This window comes from Tetrao urogallus (assembly GCF_951394365.1).
Source record: "Tetrao urogallus genome assembly, chromosome: 8".
Classification (NCBI taxonomy): domain Eukaryota; kingdom Metazoa; phylum Chordata; class Aves; order Galliformes; family Phasianidae; genus Tetrao; species Tetrao urogallus.
The window spans coordinates 10,483,581-10,507,668 of record NC_136821.1 but is presented as its reverse complement, the minus strand read 5'-3'; the positions used below and the strand labels follow the sequence as shown (position 1 = coordinate 10,507,668).

General features: G+C 42.1%; 1 protein-coding gene across 1 annotated transcript in view; it reads right to left on the bottom strand.

Annotated features, from left to right (window-relative positions):
- Window positions 1-24,088, bottom strand: part of SEMA5B (semaphorin 5B) — a gene marked incomplete at both ends in the record, with an annotated part of 123,950 nt that overhangs the window by 25,377 nt on the left and 74,485 nt on the right. Inside the window, 5 exons of the mRNA XM_079539334.1 lie at window positions 288-435; window positions 1,798-1,941; window positions 4,930-5,111; window positions 10,416-10,533; window positions 23,710-23,917. Of these exons, the coding sequence (XP_079395460.1) occupies window positions 288-435; window positions 1,798-1,941; window positions 4,930-5,111; window positions 10,416-10,533; window positions 23,710-23,917 (800 nt within the window). The remainder of the gene's footprint in view (window positions 1-287; window positions 436-1,797; window positions 1,942-4,929; window positions 5,112-10,415; window positions 10,534-23,709; window positions 23,918-24,088) is intronic.

Sequence of the window (24,088 nt, the reverse complement as noted above, 5' to 3'; positions counted from 1 at the left end):
TAGAGAAGCCTGCAGAAGCTCTCTGTATGCCAGTCTGTCCTAACCTGTACACACACACAGACACACACACAGACACACACGCACTCACACCAACTTCACTGACTTCTGGAATCTGCCACCTCTCTGCTTCCCAGTTCATTTCAGCATCATCTCCAGCAAGAGCTGAGGATAGCAATTTCTTCTAGCTTGAGAAATAAAACCAAGATGAGAGAGGAGTCAAATACCAGGACCCTAGAAGCTAGATGTCAATAGGTGCCTGATATTCAATGTCAATAAACAATACATACCACAGGACAGCCTGGACATGTATTCCCATTTTCACAGGACCTTTGCCTTGAGTGAATTCCTCCACCACAGTTCACACTACATTTATTCCAAGGACCCCATGAAGACCAAAAAATTGGCAATGGACATGGACTGTTCTCATTACAGAATCTGAAAGGAGAAAGCACATTATTCAAAAAACATCCATGTAAGCACAACTCAGGGATAAAATGATGACGGATGCAAAGCTAGGTGGCACACTGCATTTGAGTGCACTTACTGCATGCACAGAAAGCTAGCAGAAGGCTCACACGAGTCAGATTAGCAATATTCCTATTCATGACAGAGAACTGTATCCTCTATACTGATGGAGGAGTGGTTGGCCAGGCTAACCACTAAGACAGCTAGAATCATAAAATCAGAGAATCCTAGAAGTTGGAAGGGACCTTTAAAAGTCATCTAGTCCAACTCCTCTGCAATGAACAGGGACACCAAGGGCCCAATCCAGCCTCACCTTGAAAGTCTCCAGGGAGGAGGCTTAACTAACAGGAGGTCAACCCAACATTGATCTGTCACCACTGGCAGGTGCTAAACACTTGGCAATCTTCTCATCTCATGATTTGGCCCTCACTGTTATTTGGTCCCTAAGAAACTAGTGTTGTAACTGGAGCTGAACTGGAAGATATATGCATATAAAAGCAGGTCCCTGAATTAATGTTATTTCATGTTCCCTTTAGAAAAGGTAACTTCAATTTTGTTCAGCTTTTTAATCAATATTGTTCTCAAATTGAATCACACAGGACTGTAATTGACTCAGATTTAGTCCTTAAAACCCAAAAAGGACCATTCTGAATGGCCACAAATCAAACCAAACATTAAAATGTCCCAAATAAGGGAAGTTAAATGAATTGCCCTTTGTATTCTGAGAAATGCAGAGAGATCTGTCTTAAGTGACCACTCAAGGGACAAGCAACAGTCTACTGCCAAGCAGAGGTGGCCTTTAATGAAATGTCAAAGCTGGAAACCAATCTGGATGCCTTGAAGCATGTGTTTAAGGAGGGGCTGGGCTTGAAGAAACAAAATAGTGCAGATAGCTCTGAAAGTTAAAAAAGCATTGTTTTTAATTGATTATGCATGAAATTTGCTTAGTTCAGATGGGAAAAAAAGATGATTTTTTTTAATGCCACACCCTGCAGAAACTCAACTCTGAATCTGTCTTGAGTTGAAACTGGCAATGAAAGCTGCACATATTCCACTGCTTCCTTGGGGACAGGTCAGAACAGTGTACTTTTCTATAGGTCCTAACTGCTGACAGCAGACACAGCTTCTCCTTTCACTGAGGAGGCGTCAGTCCCTGATGTTCAAGGAACAATGCAAGAGAGAGGCCATATGTGAGTAACCTCATCCCTCCTTGGCCATGAAATTCCTTCTGCTCTGTATATTCAGCCTTATTCTGCGTTCAAAGAAGATTCACCATTTTCAGCTGCCAACATTATAACCACAGAAGTGAACACACACTGTCGTATCTCTTACCTCTCTTCCCTGCTCTGTCCAACACAGACCCTGCCCCCATACCGTGGAGCAGGGTTGCTGCAGGACCGCTGGCGGACCTGAAAGCCTATCCCACAGGAGGTGCTACAGGGGGCCCAGGAAGACCAGGGTGTCCAAGCGCCATTTCTAATTAAAAGTGTGAGAGAGAAGGGATTATGGGGGTTGTCTAATAGTCTTCCCATGCTTAACAGTCAAACACATAAGGCACTGATGAGAGACTGCTTAAACTGAAGAAATTTTCATAACAAGCAGACCACAGCAGTTGAGATTTATAAAAGGGACTCTCAAGATTGTTCAGCATTGGCCTTACTTCCCTGCCACTGAAGTGTCTAAGAATGGGACAGGAAAAGAATGAAGCCAACATTGAATGATTTTGAAAATGCCTCTTAGGATTTTCTGGACAACACTGTGGATGCTACAACTTCCACTGCCTATTCCCACATCATCTTCCCCATGTCTCTCTTTTCTGAGCCAATTGATGATCCCAAAGTTGTATTTCCTGGATTCTTTGACTCCTATGCAAAGGGTGCAGGTTTTGAGGCTCACCAATGCCAGTTGTGCCAAAAAAAATTATCCTCTGCTAATTCAGAAGACACTGATGCTTTAAATCTCTTACAGCAAAATTGCTACCAGCTCCAATGATCTTCTCACAAGCTTCATAATATTTGGTGTTTTCCTAAAGCCTTTGGCATTGAATTCTATTAGGTGGAAATCTCAAACTTCATAAAAAATAACAATAATTGCTTCTGGCTTTCATGGGAGCTTGAAAAATCACTGTAGTGTGACCTTAAATCTGTACAAACCAGGAGGCAAGTAAGAGCTCGGAGGCAGGATTGAGTTTCAGGTTAACAAATGATTGCATCTCAAATGAGAAGTGGAAACTGAGCCTGAAGCAAATTTGACATGAAAACTCTGAGTTCACACCTCACAACAGATTTGCCAGAGCATGTGCATGTGGCCAGCTTCTCTGAGGCTGCTGCCTGCAGTAACTCCACCACGTGCTCACATGGAAGTTGACATTTTCATCTTTAAAATCTCCTGATTATTAAAGCTTGCCTTGGTCTGATTTGGCAGGACTACTAAACCTTAGAGCTTCACCAAGGCAAGAGAGGAGGAACCACATTCTGTCTTCTGTGCTGCAGGTTTCATTTCATTTGGAGCCAGTGGCAATGCTCTGTCTTGCAGAACTGCCTCATCTTGACACTTCGCTGCCTTAAGTAAAAAAAATCTTCTCTTTCCCCTGTAGAAAAACCTTTCTAAAAAGTCGAGTCAAAAAACAACTCAGGTGCTCTCTGGTTCTTGAAAGCTAAGCTTGAAAACAGATGTTAATTTTCAAAGCATTTGTTGAGCTAAAAACACTGCTGGCAAGAAATATTTTCTGGCATAGCACCAATCAGGGCAGAGGATGAAAGTTAAAATCCATGTTGCCCTTCACACTTTTTGTATTTGTTATCAATTCTTGCCAGTTCTTGGCAGCTTTATTTCAGAACCCTGATAGATATTTCTCCCCTCCTCCTCTTGCTCTCGTATCCCCCTTCCTTCTTCACTTTGCCTCTCCCACCTCAAACAAGGTCACAGAACAAGAAATTCACTTACATAAAAATGCTACTCTTCCAAGTTATTCTTCCATGTTTTAAATGACCTACTACCTCCCTAGTCCTTAACTGAAAACAAAGATTATATGTTAAAACATGAAAAGACAAAATCAAATGGAAGGCTGCTGCTATTGTGGCAAAAAAAAAAAAAAAAAAAAAAAAAAAAGGCAATCTTGTCTAAAAATTCCTCAGAAAAACAATTCTCAGTATCAGTGTTTGAGGGTTTTTAACAGAAAGACACTTCCCATTTTCAGATTTCTAATAGAATTCATCTTTAGCCGTCCTGCTTCCTCCTTGCAAAAAGAAATCTCAATGCCATATGAAGTCAATTAAAGGAAATTTGAAGGCTGAAGCGGATGCAGGATGACCAGATGTCCTTATTTTTCAAACCATGCTGTTTTCCTGTGTCTTAAGATTGAATAATTTATTTTTCATCCTCTTCTCAGAAGCTGTTCCTGCCTCTTTTGCCATCAGAGCACTGCTGAGAAACCCATCCCTCTGGTGTAATTTGCCTTTGCCAGTGACATGAACAGGCAGGACAGAGATAGGAATGACTACACATCTTTTAGGCAGCACAGCCCACAACTGGAAGGAGAGATGCCAAATCAAATATGAGTATTGATGAATTTTTGGTGCCAAGATCAGCACTGCTCTCTAGGGAGGAGTCAAGAGACAGCTGTCTTTAATGGCATCAACATTTATAAGGAAGATAAAGTACATAAAAAACAGAACTGACCCAATATTTACCAAAATATTGGCTGGCACCATCCTGCTTAAGCAGTATTTACCCTACTGTGTCATCTTTCCTTAGGTCATGACATGATATAGTCCAAGGGTGATGGGGTAGCATGGACACAAACATGGCAGCTATGTCTAGGCACCCCACCAGAGGACATTTAGCTTCCATACTGCTAAAGTATGAGCTCCAGACTTCCCTAAGAAGATGGCATGGGCATAAGATGAGCTGCATGTTGTTTATGGGACGTGTCCAGTGAGTGTGCCTCCTAGGTGCAGCTGGCTGCCAGGATGGCATTCTGCAGGCAGCACGCAGGAAATGAGTAGTGCAGGCAAACCTTGCTTACAGCCATATTAGATCCTGTCTCTTCAAGCACTGGTCTGCAGGAGCTCTGTTGCAAAACACACAACCTCAGAATTCAGACTTCGCAAAATAATGACTGAGTGCTTACTGATGTATTTTAGCCTATTACTATTCAGTTGGATAACATCTACCTCTACTTTACTCATCTCTGATGAGTCACTACTTACATACACTTGAGGGAAACTGAGGCTTAGTATAGGCAAGGTTAATGTTAACTTTGATTGGAGTGCTCATATTCCAAGGTCCCTGTCTGAGACACACGAAAGTGCCAGGATCCCTTTGCTCTAATCTCAATCTGGGTCTCACATACATTCTGTTGGCTGGGATACATCATGGTCACAGAAACAAAAGGAAAGAGATAAGCTGTGAGCAGTCACAACTATTGCTCCCTTGCAAAAACGCACAGAGATGCTGACATGCCTTGAACAATTTGCGACCTCGATCCTGGCCCCTTCACAGCTACGACCTCCACAGCGAGGACGAGGGCTGTCACATGAACGTGACCTACACATACAGGAGCCTGTGCTGTCCCCATCTGAATGCTCACACAGTTGCCATGGGGACCAAGGCCCCAGTCTTCCATTTGTTGTCAGGTTTTTCACCTAGTTTTAGGAAAAAAAAAAAAAGAGGAAAAAAAAAAAGGTCATTACTAGCAAAGTTTACATTTCTGGAGATATCCCCACAATAGAACTGCCAAACAAAGCTGCTGGGGGAATTAAGATGTAGCACAGATAGGAGCTGTCTGTGCTTGTGAGTAGGATTCAAAACAGAGGGTTGTTTTCAGGCCATGCCGCATCAGTGTTTACCTCCAAATTCCACCCCACATACTTAACGTGTGCACACAGGCACCCAACCAGCCCTGCCATGCAGCACCCGCCTGCAGGCCACCTGCTTGTAGGTCCCATGCAGCACAGCTTCAGCCTTCTGAGCAACGCATGGCCAGCACTTGCTGTTCCCTTTTTGTGATGCTTCTGCCTTTGTAGTGCTCGGGGCTGCTGGTATAATCACATCTACATGCTCAGACTGAGGCCTTCCTGACTTTGGCCCCATCGAAACAACACTGTAAGAATGGCCTTACACATCATGGTAGCAACCATAAGGCTATGCAGCCCCTTCTCTCCCCATCCTACAGGCATTGTCCCAAACTGATGTGTAAGATGCAAGATCACAGAATGCTGGAGTGATGCAAACGGTTCTTTCAGAATGGTAAACACTCCCCTGGTTTCCCTAAAGCCTCAGTGCATGCCAGGGGGCATGAGATTTGGATGCAACAAGCAGTTGAGTTCTCACAACTGTGACACTTTAGGGAACTTGATCCAGCATCTGCAGCTTTGTACTAACCCCAGTGCTGCTTCTTTAGAAGGTAAGAACCACAGAATCACAGAATGATTAAGGTTGGAAAGACTACTACAGTCATCTAGTCCAACCATCCATCCACTACCACCACACCACTAAATCACAGCTATCTTCTTCTTAAAAATCTCCTGAGACATTGACTCTACCACTCTCTGTGCAGCCTGCTCCAATACCCCTCCATCCCTTCTGAGAAGAAATGTTTCCTAATATCCAACCTAGTGGCTGGTGGGATGCTCAGCAGCTTTGATAAACCCACTGGCACAGGCAACACAGGCCTTGGCCTCAGTGTTGCACACAAGAAGAAGTGAAGAGGAGGCTGCATCCCTGGCTTATGGCCCTGGTCCCAAATATGAGCCAGCTACCACTGCCAAACCGCACTGTGCCACATTCAGCTGAGCTCTGTAGGCAGCAGGATCAATCCCCTGGAATGCCCTGTAGGGAAGTCATTTCTCCAAACCAAGGCATGGTGAGGCTGTGAGCGTTCTCAGACAACTGTGGCCACAAAGCAGGGCATTCAAACACTCATCCTCTTAAACACACTGCTCTGGGCTTCAAGCCTGGCACGGTGTTAAACACTCACAGTGCACCTCTGGTGGACTGCAGTCTTCCCCTCTTGCTCATCTGCAGCAGCATCAAAAATACACAGCAGTGACACAGAAGTAATATAGATCTGTTACTGTGCTTTTCAGGCAGCAGTTGGGGAGAATCAAGCATCTGTTGCAAACCTTTGTTTGCAGTAGATTACCATGCCGTTATAAAAATTTGCTCTGGGCTGCAGGTTACAAGGCAAGACGCCCAGAGAAAAGAACATTGAGTTTTGTTGTTGCTTTTTGAGTTTTAAACATGAGCACAGTCAAAAATCCATTCAGTTGGGTTGCTAAAAATCAGGGAGGAAAAAAAATCAAAAGAACTACTTTGAGATATTTAATACTAGATTTTTATTTCCTTTTCCCTCCTGCCTTACAAAAGTCATAATCCAAGTACTGGATCATTCCTATTCGTTTTTGAGCCAGAAAGCCTTGCTGATTCCAGCAGGGAGCTCTGTTCAGAAATCAGTGGTATGATATGGCCCGTGGCTTCAATTAAAAAAAAAAAAACTGACAAATAATTATTGGCTCATAAGTGATACTGGGAAGCAGCCCAAAAATTAAACAAATAAGCAGCCATAGTTGAAATATTGGGATTTATAAACATGTCACGTTGTGAGTGTGGGAAGGCTCTTTTTACTTATGAAATTACATATGGATTATTATTCCATCTTTAAACTTATAAAAATATCTTCAAAAGAGCAAACTTGGGAAGTAGGATAAGAACTCATGGGCACTGATCTTTTTCAGAAATATCTTCCCAAGACAAATCCTTTGCAGCCAACAGCATCCTTCACACAGAGATGACATCTTTAAAACATCTGTTATCAAATGGCCATCACTTATCTGATACTTCTAATTCCAGAGATCTCATATTTGCTAAACTGACATACTCCCACCAAAGCTATCACCATTTCCAACCAAGGGTTGACGGTTGGACTAGATGATCTCAGTGGTCTTTCCCAACCTTAATGATTCTATAATTCTATGACTTCATTTCCCATTTACAGGAGCAAATGCAGGATATAAAAATTCAAACTACCACTCCTACTTCTCGCTTCCAAGGCATTTTCAGTGTTTATTCTGATATTACAGATAAGGCCAGAAGCATTTCTTGTCCTTTTAATATATCAGTACCTTTTCTTAGGATTCAAATGTCACCTGCTTATAGCTTTATCAAGCTTTGATTATTTCAGCTGGAATTTTCCATTTTGGCTATCTGATAGGTGGTGAAATTTTTTTCAAAGTTTCAGTCAAAATATTTCAATCATTTCTAAAACCAAACCTAGGAGAAAAGAATGTTTGTCCTCCATAAATAGCAACATTTTCCTTGCAACAAGTGAGTGTTCAGAACAAGAAACTGAACTTTTTTTCCCTGGAAAACTTTTTCCCAGTCTCCATAAAATGTCACTCAAATATGTCTGGAGAATAAAGTCCTTGGGAAGTGGGAAGGAAAAGTCTCAGTTTTCAGAGACTCATAGATTTTGATTTTGGTTCTTGAAGCCCCTTGGTGTGTGCTAGAGGAGGGTAACTGGGCACTACAGCTGAATGGCTGCACAGAAATCAAGAGGAAGGTATAAGTTTGGTAATCAGATCAAAAAGAAGTTGGGAATAGACGAGCAAGAAAATGGTGTAGCACGTTTGACATTGCAACCACAGCAATGCACTTATAGCATGTTCTGGGTGCTACTTGTTAGTAATAAATGTTAAACATTCCACAGGGTACTACGTTAAAAAAAACTATATGATTAACCCCATATCTAAGATCTCTTGTTAGATCTGCTTATTGGGAATCTGAGGCAGTGCTGTAAAAGACTTGCAGACCAGCTCTGAACAAGCATGCTTGCTCAAGAGCAACAGTCAAGTCATGTTAGGGTGTTAGTTGACTCACAAAGGCCTAGTCCCTCTAGGATGTGATTGAGTGACATGCCAATTCTGGATTTAAAAGTTCCTGTGTGCCACACTCTTAGCTGTGCCAGGACATCTGTTTGCGGGCAAGGCTGCAGAAGAACTTACTGACAAGATCTGGGTTAGGAAAAGTTTATTTGGGAGGGGTGCTTTTAATCTACACTCTGTCACACTGGAGTGTGATCTCACTTACAGCTGTACCAGCACAGCTGAGTGCCTGGTGCTCAGCCCAGCAAGTAGGGTGAGAAAAAAACAGGACTTCTTTAGATGGTAACTCATCAAACTGAAGTCCCAGTGACATCTGGCACCATGCTGCTACATTCCCCTTCCTTTCCAGTGGTGATCTGCACATGCTGCCCTAGACTCTTGCATCTGTTGATCACGATCTTTTTAGTGCTCTGAACATGAAAAACATACTTGGACACAGCTGATGGAGGTGCTTAGATGAGCAAGCCAGAGGTAATTCATTCCAGCAAGTGACAAAGGAGAAAGAAAAAGAAAACAATTGCATGTGGGTTTTAAGGGCTTGGCAGCCTATCAGTGGGAGAGCAAGAGCTCATGTATGCAGCAGAACGAGAGCACCTAAGTGGAAAATAATCTACAAGAGACAAGGTAAAACAAATGTAAAACTAACACCCCAAGAACAGCCAAAGCTGAATATTCTGTGCTGGATTTTTATGACCTTGAAACAAAGATCTGGAAGCAGCCTGTTCCCTAATGTGCACCACAGCAGACATGTTCAAACCAGAGGATTAACACCTCACACACCTATCAACAGACACAGGCATTAAGCAGGACAAGATAACAGCATGGGCAATCAAGAAGCACTGCATCCCAGTTCAACACAGGAGGGTTATAAACACACAAGCCTCTGAATCCAGCAGTGAAAAACTTAAGCCTGCCAAGCTGAGGATGGATTGAAGTAATGACTAATATTTCCTGGGAAAATATCTGAGAAGTAAGGAAGATAAGGGGAATAAACATCACAGTAGCTCCAGTCATAAATAGCATACTGAAGATATAACCCATCAGCCCCCTTTTTCTGTCGACTGGACTTAGCAGTACTAACATACTAATTGATGTTAGATAATAAAGGTAGACATTAATGAGAATTTCTCCTCCTCCACACTCTTACAACTTATTAAATAAGACTAGTTTTCCTTCTCAATCACCTTTGCAGGTACAGTTCAAGCAGCAGGAATTAAATTTGGCCAGACATCTTCTGGGGAGCACAGCCAGGAACTGGATGTTCAAATCAGAAAAAAGTGAGTGTGCGGGTAGTAAGAGAGCCAGAGAATCACACTGATTGATAAAGTCACTTTCTTTTAACTGCTGCATCTCATGGAGAGCAGGGTAAGGAAAAAAGACCATATCCATGAAAATCACATAGGTTTAGTCTTTGGTCTGCTAAATTTGAAGTTATAACTGAACTCTCTCGTATTCTCTTATATAGAATCTCTCTTTCCCTCCTGTTCTCTAATAAATACATATCTTTTTGTTCCCTCTACAGCCCTTCCATGATTGGTGTTTCTCTGCTACTCCTAAGATCATCTAGTCCAACCATCAACTCATCACCACCGTGTCATCCTGTGGGCCCTGGCTCAGGGATTCAAGAGGAAAATGAACCGAATGCTGTCCTGGGACACTGGTTGCTACCTAACTCTGACTTCCCTAACAGGTAGGGAAGCCCACGAGATGGTGCAGACAGTAGGGCAGCCCTGAGGCAGCTCGAGTTTCATGTAGGGCTTACATGGGTCTTGGTGGGGACCCAACAGCATGATCCAACCTGTTCCACTGAACGCAAAGGTGGGTATGACAGGCGTTGAAAGCTTGCTTTGGGATCCCCTCTCTGGAGCAAAAAAAAGTAAAAAGGGTTTCTCTGTGTTCTCAACAAGTGTCTGTGCACAGATATTAGAGAAAGTATGTGCCACTGGAGTCTGTATGCTTTACATACAGCCAGTCTCACTCAGGCTGCCACACACTCACTTGCTCTATTGCTTCTACACACATGCATATACTCATACACCCACATACATACAAAATATTTCCACTTACTGGGCACTCAGTAATATTTTGAGTCCACAGGCTCATGTTGGAGCTGTCCTCAATGGTGGTGCATCGCTTCTGCTTGTTATCCCAGCCACAGTAAGGGTCTCTGGCTCCTAGGCATTCCCTGCATGTGCAAAGAAAAAAGATTAAAGCTGTGAGACTGTCTAGCTTTAAAGAAATGTATTTGAGTATAGTGGTTGTGTATGACAGCTGTCAAGTCCACCAGGGCTCAGCAGAAGAAACAATTTTTCTAAGCAGAGGTTTACCTGCTTGGAAGGGGAGAATGGCTGAACAGAAGGGTGATAGGACACAAAGCAAATATCACTCACAGAAGCTGCAGATTAAAAATCAGTTCACTCCTTTCCAAGGCCTAGGGAAAGAAAATAACTTTACAAATTTTAGTCAAAGAACCTTGTCATTGAGGTATCTTTGTGCTTCCATGTAATCACTCAGCAGGCCAAATCTCACACAAAGCAACCTCTGTGAGTATGTTTTCTGACACTGTGTCCATCCAAAGGGGTTAGACAAGCAGAATTAGCCAATGCAGCACTAATAAAGGCTTTCTATTAGTGCTGGCATTTGCTGGCACAATGGTTTCATTTATAATCCCAACATCAAGATGTCAGTTTGGAAAAGTCACAGCAGAACATTATTTCTAAGCTTTTGGCTGCTTTGAACACTGCTGTATTCATTTTCCTCCTGAATCCATATTTACAGGCTAAGTGTGTGTTCCCAACATGTGAGCTCCTAAAGAAAAATAACCAGGATTCCTACTGCCACTGACCAGAGAAAGTCAATCACAGAATTAGTCTGTACCAATAAAATTCATCTGTATTGTCTGTTCCCATTAGTTGCTTTCAAATTGTTAATTTTCATTAAGAGAATACAAGCCACATTGTGCATGTATTAGGGAAAGACAAAGAAGAAACAACTAACCTCCAAAAGATTTGCAATACTGTTTTTTATTCCAATGATCCATTCTCTTCTATCACACAAAAGGGCTGCCAGGATCTCTCCAAAAGTCCCAAATGATTTGAAAGCTGCCAATTAGGCAGCAGCAAGGGACCAAGAGTTAAAATTCAGTTTAAAAACGAAACAGGAGAGTAATAACATTTATTCTAAGGGTTGGTATCAGTATGATAAATGAAACATAAAAAAAAAAAAAAAAAAAAAAAGTATCAAATGCAATGAGAAGTGAATTGTTCCCTCCCAGAAATCTTTGAAATCCTATTAGTCTGCAATCAGCCACAAATGAAAAACCATGTTCCCTAAGCACAGCTGAAAATGCTCTATCAGCTTTTACTGACTCCACAGCCATTTGCCCCAAAACAAACCCTGGATTGTTTTGCTGGCTGGCACCCCTTCCTTTATAGATGTATGTATGCACTATATATATGCATATATGCACATGTATGTATTATGTTTTAATAATGAGTTTCCACTTTTCTCTGACATTGCAGAAAGACATTTCCTCTACTTAAGATTTCACATCCTGAGTGGTAAGGAGCAAAACTTTGTCTTTCTTGATTTAGGAAGGTAGTTACAAGGACTGTCTACATCATTTTTCCTCCAGCTGCTTCAAAACAACCAAGGAAAAGGCATAGATGATTTTGTCCCAGCCCCAGGCAACAGAACATCAAATATTTGCTTAGAAAAGACTCAGTATCCCCAGTCCAAGGACACAGAAGGGACACATGCTGCTTTGCTTTATTCTGGCTAGGCACCCTGATCCTACTGTCCAGCATCCCACACTGCCCCACGCATGCAGTGGGGCTGCCTCCATCCCCAGATCTGCCCTGGCCATCCACAGCCCCTCACAAGAGACTGAGCAGCAGCACCTGCCCAGGTAACAGCACTTCAGCTGTGAGATTACCTCTAGAGAGAGAAGAATAATGAGAGAAGCAATGGGGGGAAAAAAGTAAGGGGAGAAGAAAGCCCCTGATTTTAGTTACAAAGGCTTTGGTCATGCTTTCAGACCTGACACTGAGTGCAAGCTATTGTTTCCGATGACATGAAGCCATTTTGCGGGGCACCCGGCGAGCAGAGAGAGGTCATTGTAATTCATAACAGGGAAGGCTGTTGTGAGCGTCACCCTATTATGATACACATTTTCTCTGAATTTAATTTATAGGAAAACATGTGCTGCATAAATTCGGGAAATAATCTCCATATGTTCTGAGCTGCAGCCCTCAGCCACTCCACAGGCTGCAGTATATCCCAGTTAGGCACTGACCACTTTGCTGGCACTATTTGTAATGTGTGTCATGCAGCTAATGTGCTGCTACCAGCTGAGAGCAGCGAGCTGAGGGTCCCTGATGGAGCACTGGGGTGGCCAGCTTTGCTCTGTCCCCAGCTGATGGGCACAGTGAGATGGCCACGATGCCCAGCTGTGGCAAAAGCCTTCTGCTGGTAACAGGGAGCTACAGCTGCCTATGTGCCCTGGCTCCTGGATGTAACGCATCCTTACCCCGCTGCTGTTGCCATCTGGGCAGGGCCTGGGCTCTGCTGGGCTGTCAGAATGCACACTCTGTAATTTAAGAGCCATCAAAGACCGGGACTTCTTCCCATCTGACGGCAGGCCCTCAAAACCATTTGAAATCTAAAAACAAAATAGCTATGCTGTCTGCTTCCCTTCAGGATTCAGAGCCCACTCTGCTGCCTCAACTTTGGTAAGAAACCTATTATATCAGCTGACAGCAGTACACTTAGGGGCGAGGAGGAATGTTATTTACTTACACACAATTTGCTCCATTTTTTTTTCCTTTTGCAAGCACAGAAAGCATTACAATGCACATTACTGCAAGAGAACATTTCTGGCAAGTACTTTAAGTGAACACCTCAAAATCCACCCTAATTTATATCTTTACAGTATCTTTAGAATGTATGTCCCCACTTATGTCATTAAGAGATAAAACCACACCAGCAAGCACACAGCAAAAGGCATACATATGTATGCATGCATGAACGCACAGATCAAAATGCTTCAGAAACGTGTTGTCATTCTTAGCAAATCGGGCACTGCGGTGTGGAAAATGGAAAGATATCATAGCATTTCCCCATGCGCAGAACACAAAATAAATTGAAATGTTTATGTGTAAATCTCATTTCATATTATGATACTGTCGAAAAGCCTCACGCAGGCCTGGGGAACCAAGGCCACGCAAGGCACTATGTAAATACTGTGAAATGAGATAGAAGGAAGTTAACATGTCATAATGAAATTCTGATGTTTCAAAGTCAATGGGACTTTGGACATTGGCTCAGCGGGGCCAGAATTTCACACCACGCACACAGCAGTGAAAACTGCACTCAGTGACTATTCAGTGGCAGGCTAGGAACACCTTGAGGGATTCATGACACAGTATCACTTCCCATCATTACACAGGTAGAGGGAACCCATTATCCCAAAAGACAACCCAAGCATAGTGGGTTACCACTGGCTATATTAATGCTAATGACTTATGTAATGAAATCCCAAAAAGTGAGATGTCTATGGAAGTGAGATGTTGGTGATACCACATGGTTCATGCCCCCAGTTTATCTCTGACCATCTTTCTGACTGTGGTACATTCAGTGAGGACTCAGGAGAATACCTCTTGATGGATATCTAAGAGGCCGGATTTATTATGACAGAGCATTACTATCAATAGCGATTCACTTTAATTCATTGCCTTGCAGTAAATGTCTTATCTGAGGCATAATGGCATACACTAAAAATGCTCAATTGAAAAACAATTCCATTTGTGTTTCCTATTCAAGGTATTTTTTCTCTGGTTTCTTATTCTCACTTACTGAAGACATTTGCATGAAAATAAGATCTTACTCATAAGAGCTCACCTGCTGCCTGCTGTCTGGGAGCTGTAAGGCTCCCTGTTGTTGGCTATTGCAATCATTTTTACAGCCGTCATCTGGGATAACACAAAGGATTAAGACTCTACAATTGGAACAGTATCCAAAGTGCTCTGAAGTCAATGGAAACTCCTAGCTATGACTCAGAAGAGTTTTTACAGTGCCTCTGAAGCCTGGCTTGCTGAGCCTTCATTAACAACATTCGCTGTAAAAAGGTTTCTGCTTGCAGTGTGTCGGTCCTGCCTAGCATCTCCTCAGCAGAGTCACAGGATTGTGATGTGGAAAAAGAGAAAGTATCTCCCTCTCTCACACCCCTGCTCATGCCCTGTCCTGTGTCCTAACCCCACCTCTGCTCTCCACTCCAGATGTGTGGCACTTCTGCAGCAGTCCTCTTCAAGAGGGCTGGATTTGTCTAAAGAACACAATAATGATGGATCAGTGAGCACACCTCCTTCCTAAAAAGAACAACTGTTCCAAGGTGCATTGCAAAGTGACAGCAGATTTCTCATATTCTAAATAATACAAGGATTTGGAGACTTTTTAATAGCCTGAATTACATCTTCTTTCAAAATCTTCATTAAAGCTTAAAAGCCTGTAGTTCTAAAGTTTCTCATTCCCACTTTAATTTGCTCAGGGTCTGGATAACTTCATCTTTTGGTTATTCTCACCTGTGAGCTAAAAAGCTTTAGACTGTGTAATAAATGGATCATTGAATCAATAGAACCAGACCCAAGAGATTAGTTTTCAGCAGACCCAAGGAAAGAAAGAATTACTGGAGCCTCTTCCCATTCTTACTACCAGACGGAAGACAGCAAACAAGCCTGTTCATACCAAAAAACAAGAAGACATCATCCAGAGCACTCACTCACACTAAAGGATTGTGCTCTTCTCATCTTTCAGGATGTGCTTGCTCTCCAACATTTTTTTTCCCCTCTTTGCATGTATCTCTTTCTCATTATTTTTGACTTCTAAGAATTTCACATTGGTTTGTTTTACTCTTTGAGCAGGTATCTCTGAGAAAGCAGCACTTTGCAAGCAGTATGTGGGTATTAGCTCTGTCTGTTAGTTGCTGGCATGTGGCTGTATTTGTAGACAGGCATTTCCTGACAAGGTTAGCTTTCTGTCCCATTGCAATCAACATGTGGAGGGGGTGAACTAAACAAATAATCATATTAGCTTCCAGCCAACCAAATCATAATTACTGACAACCTCAATGGTCTGTGCAAGGGAGAGTGGACTTCTATCTTCCTTAAGCCCAGATGGCATGAAAAGAGAAGAATAAGAATCAAAAGGATGTTCATGGCTTAAGAAAATAAGATTAAGAAGAAGGAAAAAGCACCAGACCTTCAAACAATCCCTCTAATTTTGATACCTTTAAAAATTCAAACTGCAGAGATGAATTACTGATCTGTACAAATCCATTATCTTCCCCCACTGAGGAAAGAAGCCAAGTGGAACTGAGCTGCTTTAGTGAGGTAGTGGTCAAGCAGCAGCCTCATTTCTCAGCTGGTGAATGCAGCAATATTCTGTGCCAGATGCCAGTGCCCTTAGCTCAAGACGAGTAACACATACTTCATTAGCAATTATCTGTGGAATGGGACACTGCTCAGGAAGAGCTCACAGGTACCACCACTGTGAGGGCTGCAGCTGATGATCAGTTAGAGAACTAAGGTTTGCTATTTCAGCATTTGACACCGGACAAAGAAGCAGAGAAGCTGAAATGTTTTTGTGTTGCATACACATGTAATTTATCACCCACACATGCTTAGCATCAGCGACTGGTGCTCTGCACATGATTTGTTTTGAATGCATAGATTAAAACCATGGTATAAAACAACCTCTAGAACTGAAGTCCATTTACGAACCAAACACATGTAGCTGAAAGTAACAATGCACAGATAAGGGATTTTCATGGGCAGTTTCACCTCATTTTCTTTTCCCCATCAGGGACCTTGACTTGCTAGTTCCACCTCCTGCCCAACCATTTTCAATATCTCTTTAATCGATTGTGGTTTATAGATTATGGCCTTGTACAATTTACACAACAAACGATTCTATTTCTTACCTTCTGACATCCCATTCCATCATCTTTTAGCTACACTGACTTCTTTATTGAATAGGTGTTTGTTTTTGTTTTTGAAGCAGTAAAATAAAACAACATTGCATTTATTCAAATATGAAGATTAATGCCATCCCGAGAAAAGTTCTGATTAAATCTGGATTTATGTTTACATCAATGAAGCAGGTTATTAAAAAAAATGAGTAAGTGCTGCTCCATAAACACTGTTAGAAACTCTTGTCACTGTGCCAAACAAAACTGACCTCTAACAGAAACACGAGTACAGAGGACCACTGACTACCAGTGATAGGATCAGTCATCCACAAGAAAATTCAGTTACTATTAAAGTCATAATGAAAGGAATCGCCAGAAGGAACTCCTGAGTGTGGGGCATGTTTGTCTGGATTGCAAAGCACAACCATTTCCTACCTCAGCAGGCTTTTGAGCCTTAAGAAAACATGCCCCCCAGGGCTGCCATATGGCAAAAGGCAGAGGGAAGAAGAAAGGCAGCTTGGCCAAATCTGTGCACCTAACTGTTATTCCCTCTCTCTGCCCTGTGTCAGTCAGCCTCTGAAGAAGGCTGTCAGATTAAGATGTGCTCTGCTTCTGCATTTCTGCTTTATGTAGCCTTTGGAAGATGCTGTAAATAATGTTAAAATGGCAACTTAGGAAGGAAAGAAAACTGCGAAAACAGAACATTTAAAAAGAAATGTATGCGATGATGAAGAAACCTTAAAACAGTCTACAGTTATCACCCAGGCTGCATCAAATAATCCATATTCAAGCAGCTCTGTTGTGAAAGTTGGATTTTGTTATGTTCTGGAATTTCTGCTCAACAAGATGCAGATTCAACTAGAAAGACTGCTCGTAGATTAATGTTGGAAATGGCAAAAAAATATTAGGCCACCTACCACGATGCTTAGGATCTAACATCTCTTGTCCAATGCAGAACTATTTCAGCTCTATGTAAGAGGCAAAATGACACAGCCAATATAGTCTCCGTTGTGTTTTCCCATGTATCTATAAAAACACTACCAAATGGCATCAACTCCACTTTTTTAAAAATGACAACATCACTTAAGTAGGTGGATATTTCTGAAATTCAGCCCTACCCCTCCTCAGGCTGGAGTGTTCCCATACATCTGTAGTATTTTGGCATATTGACATGTAGAAGACACCAGACAGAAGTACAGTGATATGTTTTTCTACAATCCATACATATTTTATGCACTTATATGTATTTCTATTTCATGCTTATAACAACAGCAAAAACATATCTGCCCTGGGTTCAGATGTTTCCTCCTCCTCAAACAGGTAGAACAGTACATCTCCTAATAAAAAGTTGATGAAGCAGCTGTAGCAATGTAGGCAAGGGGTAGTAACATTTACAATGCCTCACAATGTAAATGCAGACTGGAAGCTCGAGACGTGAGGCAAAGCAGACATGGCAGCAGTAAGGCTGGGGACATCAGGAGCCATGTCGTTAGATGTGACCACTACCTATAATACAAATCTTATGACCTAATAGCAGCAAATTGCAAGAATTGACAGATGCAACGGATATCTGCCCTGGGGCTTGCTGGAAGCTTCAGTTATTAATCTTGTTTGTATAACAGTAGAATCAATGTCATCTTAACATTATGTATTCCGAGAAAACTACCTGCTTTCCTGTCAGTCGCCACTGTGTTGAAACTTCACATAGCCCACCCTGGCAGGTATTAGATGGTAATGACTTTTAGACATCACTGATCTGAGATGGCCCCAAGCCAGACTGCAAGAGGTAAAAGGATCCACAGCCTAAACCACCCCTGATCTTGTGAGCAAATCACACGAGCAGGATGCTTTAAAAGTAAAGAGCAAATAAAAAGCACTCAGCACATTCAACCTCTCAGATTTTTCCTCCCTCTCAGCAGCTCCAAAGCTCCCCAGAACAAATCTGCAACCTAGTCAGGACAGTAAGAAGACAGAAGCCCTGAAATTAGCTGACTTGACTTGGCAATTTCTGGAGTGACCTTCATCTACTGTAGCAGTTGTACAGCCCCAGTCTCCATCTACCGCTAAAGATTCCTTCTGCCACAGAACCATTCACTTGGGGCCATCTCAATAGTTCAGAGCTTAAAAGTAAGAGCCTGAAAAGCGTGCAGACAGGTTAAAATGAATGTAAAGCTTGCTGGTAGTTTGTGCGCTTAATAGGAATAGGAACAACCATAATAATTCATTTGGTTCTGAGCAGAGCCCTTTCCACTCTTTCATCCCATGCCCTCTCTGTTTCAGTAATGCAAGCACCAGCAACCTCAGCACAGACTTATTCCTCAAGCAGCCTCGTTCTGCTCTCCCTCCTGGAACCACATTGCATTTCTCTCCTCACTGCTATTTGTGATTCCCTCGTACTTAAATGCCATCTACAAAGTATGCTATTTTCTTCTTCCATGCCATTAAAGATAATGTCAAATAAGATGAAACTGAAAACCAATCTCTTTGGCATCTTACTGGGAATATGCCCCTGCTCACTATATTACTTACCTTTGCCCTCCTTTTTTCCCAATTTCAGGCGCACATACCCAAATCCTTTTCTCAGACTGTTCAAATGAAACTCTCTAACAGCTCTCTGGAATTCAGACTTCTTAGACCTGCACTATCCCCCTGAATCTTAAAGGTCCATATCCTGCAAAGAGTATGGATGTGCTTAACTTTACATATATAACCAGCTACATTAAAGAAAATGGGAGTAATTGCCTGCTACAGCAGATGCAAATGTGTTTTCGGGATAGAGAAAATGGTATAATTTTGCACTTCTATTTAAAGAACACAAATCCATTTCATCTACCAAACTTCATTCTTTCCAAGAGCTTTAGTGATCATGGTTCTGTTTGATGTCTTCACTCTCTGTCAGTGGGAGTCTTGCTATTTACTTAAATGCAACCAGGATGCCAAAACAGATGTTCCTTGATTTATTCTGAGATATTATTGGATACTGGAGATGACAAAAAATAGGGGTGAGTGCTCTCCTTTATGCCTTGTGAAGTCTTCCAAAGCTTTGCAGAATTATTGACGGTACAATAATTAGTCAATTTCCTTAATATTCAAGAGGCCAAATTAGCCAAAGTAGAAGGAAATTGATGAATTAGTTTTGTAACAACATTCTCATAGGCTCCTACCTTTCCTCCTGCCTCTATTTATAAAGAATATTCAATGTGCTGGATATTTTTAAAAACTCTCAAGGAGAACATTTTCAAAACAAAATCTGGGCCAGACTTTCAACAGCCTCAGCTCAGAGGAGAGGGATGGATTTTCAAAGTCTTAGGTGAACAATGAAACATTAGCATTGCCTCAATGATCTGCTGGTGCTGGGCTCCACTGAACAACAGTCTTCCTTTGTTCCTTCCCTACCACTTTCGCCATTTTCTCTCTGTGCTTTTTACCCAACAATCATTCCTTGTCTGTCCTTGGAGGAACAATTGTCACTCTGATGCAGAGGTCAGTGGATTTCCAGCCCATATTCAATTGACTCCCCCCAAATTGGAAGTTTTTAGATTGCCTAACAGTCTGTGCTGGTCATCCATTTAAGTCCCCTTCACTTCTGAAATACAGTAATTTTTTTAAAGTTTGTTCTTGCAGCCCTAAATTCAAATGTTTCATTCCTTTGTTACAGAGGATTTTCTATCATGCAAGGAGAAAAAAAAAAGAAAATAGCAACAACATTAAACATCAAAACAATGTCCCAGGTGATTTATTGGACCTCTTAAATGATGATATGGAGATGGTACAGAGACTGGGAAATTTTAGTTTTGCACTCTGGACAAGCGGGCGCAAATGGGAGAAAGAGGGTAAAAAGTTCTGCTTCATTACCATGGCTGTTGACCATTTTCTTCCCCAAAATCCCTGGAGCCACTGCAGGAATTACTCACCTATGTGTACTCAGTTGTCTGATCACTGGCCCAGAGCTATTTAGAGGTGAGTCCTGTTTTTCACAAGATCTCAAGTCAGCAAATAAGAGTACTTGTCAGCTGAGTCATTTCTGCTAGCTTTGCATTAAGCACTATGGCCGGAGGGGATGCGCAATAGAATTTAGGCCAAGTAAGAGGGCAAAAGCTCAGCATCACTCAACAGCAAACCCTGCAACAGGGTCAGAAAAGCAGGCAGAGTTCAAACAAGACTGTCACAGTAGCACACAAGAGAATCAGTCTCTTTGTATAGCCTCAGAAGCAGAAGCATTTCCATTGCCATTAGGTTGACTTGAGGTAACACACAACCAGATGTGATAACCACACATGGTGAGATGCCGAGATACGGTGGTGTCAGTAATAAAGCTGTGATGCTGGCTCTCCAACTATCCATCCCCAAAGCTTGGGGGCAACTTGAGGTAAAAAAAAATCCAAGCTCATCTGAAAATTGCAGGGAGGTTACAAAGATTTCAAAGCCATGCAAAATCCAGCAGCAAGCACAGCCAAGCTACCGCCCAGCAAAGCAGCCTTCGCAACACTACATGTTCAGAGAGCTTGTAGAGCTCACTTTGGACATCTTCCTAATGCTTTCCAGCGAGACTGAGAATAGCAGCACTGAAGCACAATAGGAAAACACACACACAAGCAAGGTCCCTGCAGCCAAGTCCAGCCTATAAATTTGGGCAGCTGACATTACAGATGTCTTCCTGTCACCCTGCTGCTAAGACTCACTGTTCTGAAAAGACAGATTGAGACAGGTCAGTGGGCACACACAAAGCACTACTCAGACACCCAGAAATATATTGGGTCAACGAACTACATCAAGACTTGGGGCTGAGCTACTGGTCACCATTTAAGAGATTAAATTGGTGCCGTGTCAATAAACAAACAGTAAAGGAGATGGCAGAAACCTTTTTCCCTTTCCACCTCTTCCCTTTGCTGCTGCTTTTACCTCTGCTGCATCTCTGAGCCTTGGTAACAAGCCCCAGGGTTTACAGCAGCACAGCAACAAGGAGTGCTAGAATCAATGTTCCCTCCATACATGATTGCCTGTTCCAGGGAGAAGGCAAGGTGAAGGTAAGAGCTCTAAGTCAGCAACTGGGAGCCCACATCAGCCCCCAGGGTGTAAAAGGCTGCAAAGTTTCCTGATAACATGAGGCAGAGCCAAAGAAAATAAACAGCGTCGTGGTATTCCTGCCTGGGAGGCACAAGTTCTCCCTCACCTCAAAGCTTCCTGAGCCCCCCATCAAAATGATTAGATTCTAAAAACTGCTGAAACCAGAGCTTTTCATGGAGATCAGTCAAGAAGTCACAGCATGACAAAAAAGTAACTGGGGCTGTGGTAGGGTGAGAGCCCTTCGTCCTGTGGTGGCTGTATATTGGCATGTATTAAGTACAGACACAACAGTAAGCAATAAATCACAGCCCAGGAGAAGTGCCAGGTGGAATGCACTGGAGGAAATTAAAACATCCCTCTCAATACAGTTCAGCATTGAAAGAAATACAAAGGAGACCAAGTTGACTTATCACCTGCATTGCCAGGGTGCTAAGGGGAAAATGGTTTCCAAGATTTCCAGTTGAAAAAAAAAAGGCAGGTGAATAATTTCCTGAAGAAAAAACTTAGCTTGTAATTAATAATGACATCACAAACAACCTTTAAAATAAATTAATAGCAGCCTTGCTTGATTTCCTAATCTTCCTTCTTTTTCCCTTCTTTTTTCCTAGTGCACACTCCCTCCACAAGACTCAGCCAAGGAGCAAAGGATCCATCACAGTCTCCATAAGTACATGAACTGGCCAGTACTGGAATTCGGCAAATTCTGACCTCCCACATTGCCAAACGTATGCAACCCACATTGCTGTCTGAAGTCTCCATCTCACGTGCTTTGCTATAGCCCAATAACTGGCTTACATTGCCTAGAAGTAACACACCAGTCAGGATGGACTAAAGCTATATTAGCAGGGGAGGATGCTGAGGACCTCAGGCCTTAGGTAGATGGTGCTCCTATCCCCCAACCACTGCTGTGTTCTTTTTTCCTGCTTGTTCCTTTTATAGGCAGTTGAGCAAACCTCCACCATTTGAGCTTTAATGGAACTGTCATACAATGTACTTATACAGGCTGAAACTGGGACACGATCTATAAATTACCGGAAAGTTGAACTCAAGATTAGGAAAAGAAAGAAAAGGAAGAACTCATTTGTCTTGAAATTGGATCACATATATGTATACACACATAAATATTCCCAAAATGAAACTCTCCAGGACAGGCTGGAGAAGACAGCTGTTATGTTCTACCTTTTTAAATCTCTGCTTTTAAGAGCTAAGGACGAGATGGCATTTTCCAGCTGTGATTCTTTCTCTTACTAAACACTTTGGTGTCAGCCTCTCTGTATAAGCAGTTAAACCTTTACACATTAAACACTTCTGAGTTTAACTTGCAGTAATGTCCAAGTTATGTTTTCTAAAGAGATAATTAAAGAGGCTCAGCAAAAATAGAAAAAGCCATTATTTTTACACTGAGACAGACATGAATTTAGTACAAGCTGATAGATAAAGTCTACTTGTTGAAAATAAAATTATTGTGACATTTTCTGTATTAGATTTTTGGCAAGAGAACAGGGACATCTTGCACCAGGCTGCGAAAGAGGGAGTCCATTTAGATGGTGCTAACAAATTCCTTCCTCTTGTCTAGCACAGAGGACATCAGATTCAGAAAAAACTCTCATCAAAAAAAGCAAAGCAGAGGCAGATGAGGAGAGGAAGCAATGTTTTTAGAGATGTACACACGCCATCAGTTGGTTTCACACTGGTTCACCTGCTAGAAAGAAGTGCTACTATTTATTTCCAAATGCTTCCTACACTCATTTCTGGGTGGAGATCTGCTCTGGAGCCAGGGCTGATAATTTAAAATATATATATTTTTTCTATTCCCTTTAATAGATGCAATCAAGACACAGAATCTATCCAGGTGTAGGAGGTGTCACACTTAGTTGAAATGAGCTATTGGGTTCCAAAAGCAATAACAAGGAGCCACATAACACAGCACTGCCTCATCAGACTTTGAGAGGTGATCACTCAGATAAGCAAGGATAGGCTGGCTGCAACCAGAAACCTGAAGCCACACAGCCAACAAAACACATGAAGCTAACAAAATCAACACTGAAATGTTAAATTTCTCTTTAAAAAGTAAATACTGCAAGTCCTTCCTCGGTAAACACACAATTAATTTCTGATGAGGACTAATTAATATTTACAAAAAAAAAAATATTGCTCATTCTCATTGCTCCTGTCATCAATGTATTATCAGGAGATGCACTTTCAACAGTGTCTTTTGTCTTTCAGGAATGAAAAAAGGCATCCTATACTGAATAAGGCTGGAAATATGCTTCCCTGGTGCTTTTCTTTTTAAGCTGAAGTGGAATCTATCAGCACTATAAATTTGCTTACCCTTCTGTTCTGTACATGGAGCATCTCTCCAGAGGAATTTTCAGCACTCTGTTATTTAAGCCCACAAAGAGCGACCTGTCGCTGTGCAGGATTTGGAGACTCTTGATTGCTTCCCGTTGTCCATCAGGGAGGATCTGCATTTCCTCTAAATAACAACTCCTCAGGCTCCTGTTAGTGGTAGAAAGGGCCTTCAAGATGGTGCCATACTCTAGTGGAACAAGAAACAAGGCACAAGTAAATCCTGGGAGACATTGGCTTCGTGTCACACCTACCTAAAGATCAAAATACTGATGCTATGCAGTTGCTTTAACCCTAGCTTTGTGTCATTTTCTAATTTGAACATACTTGCTGCCCATGGTATAGAAGCCTCTGCTCCATG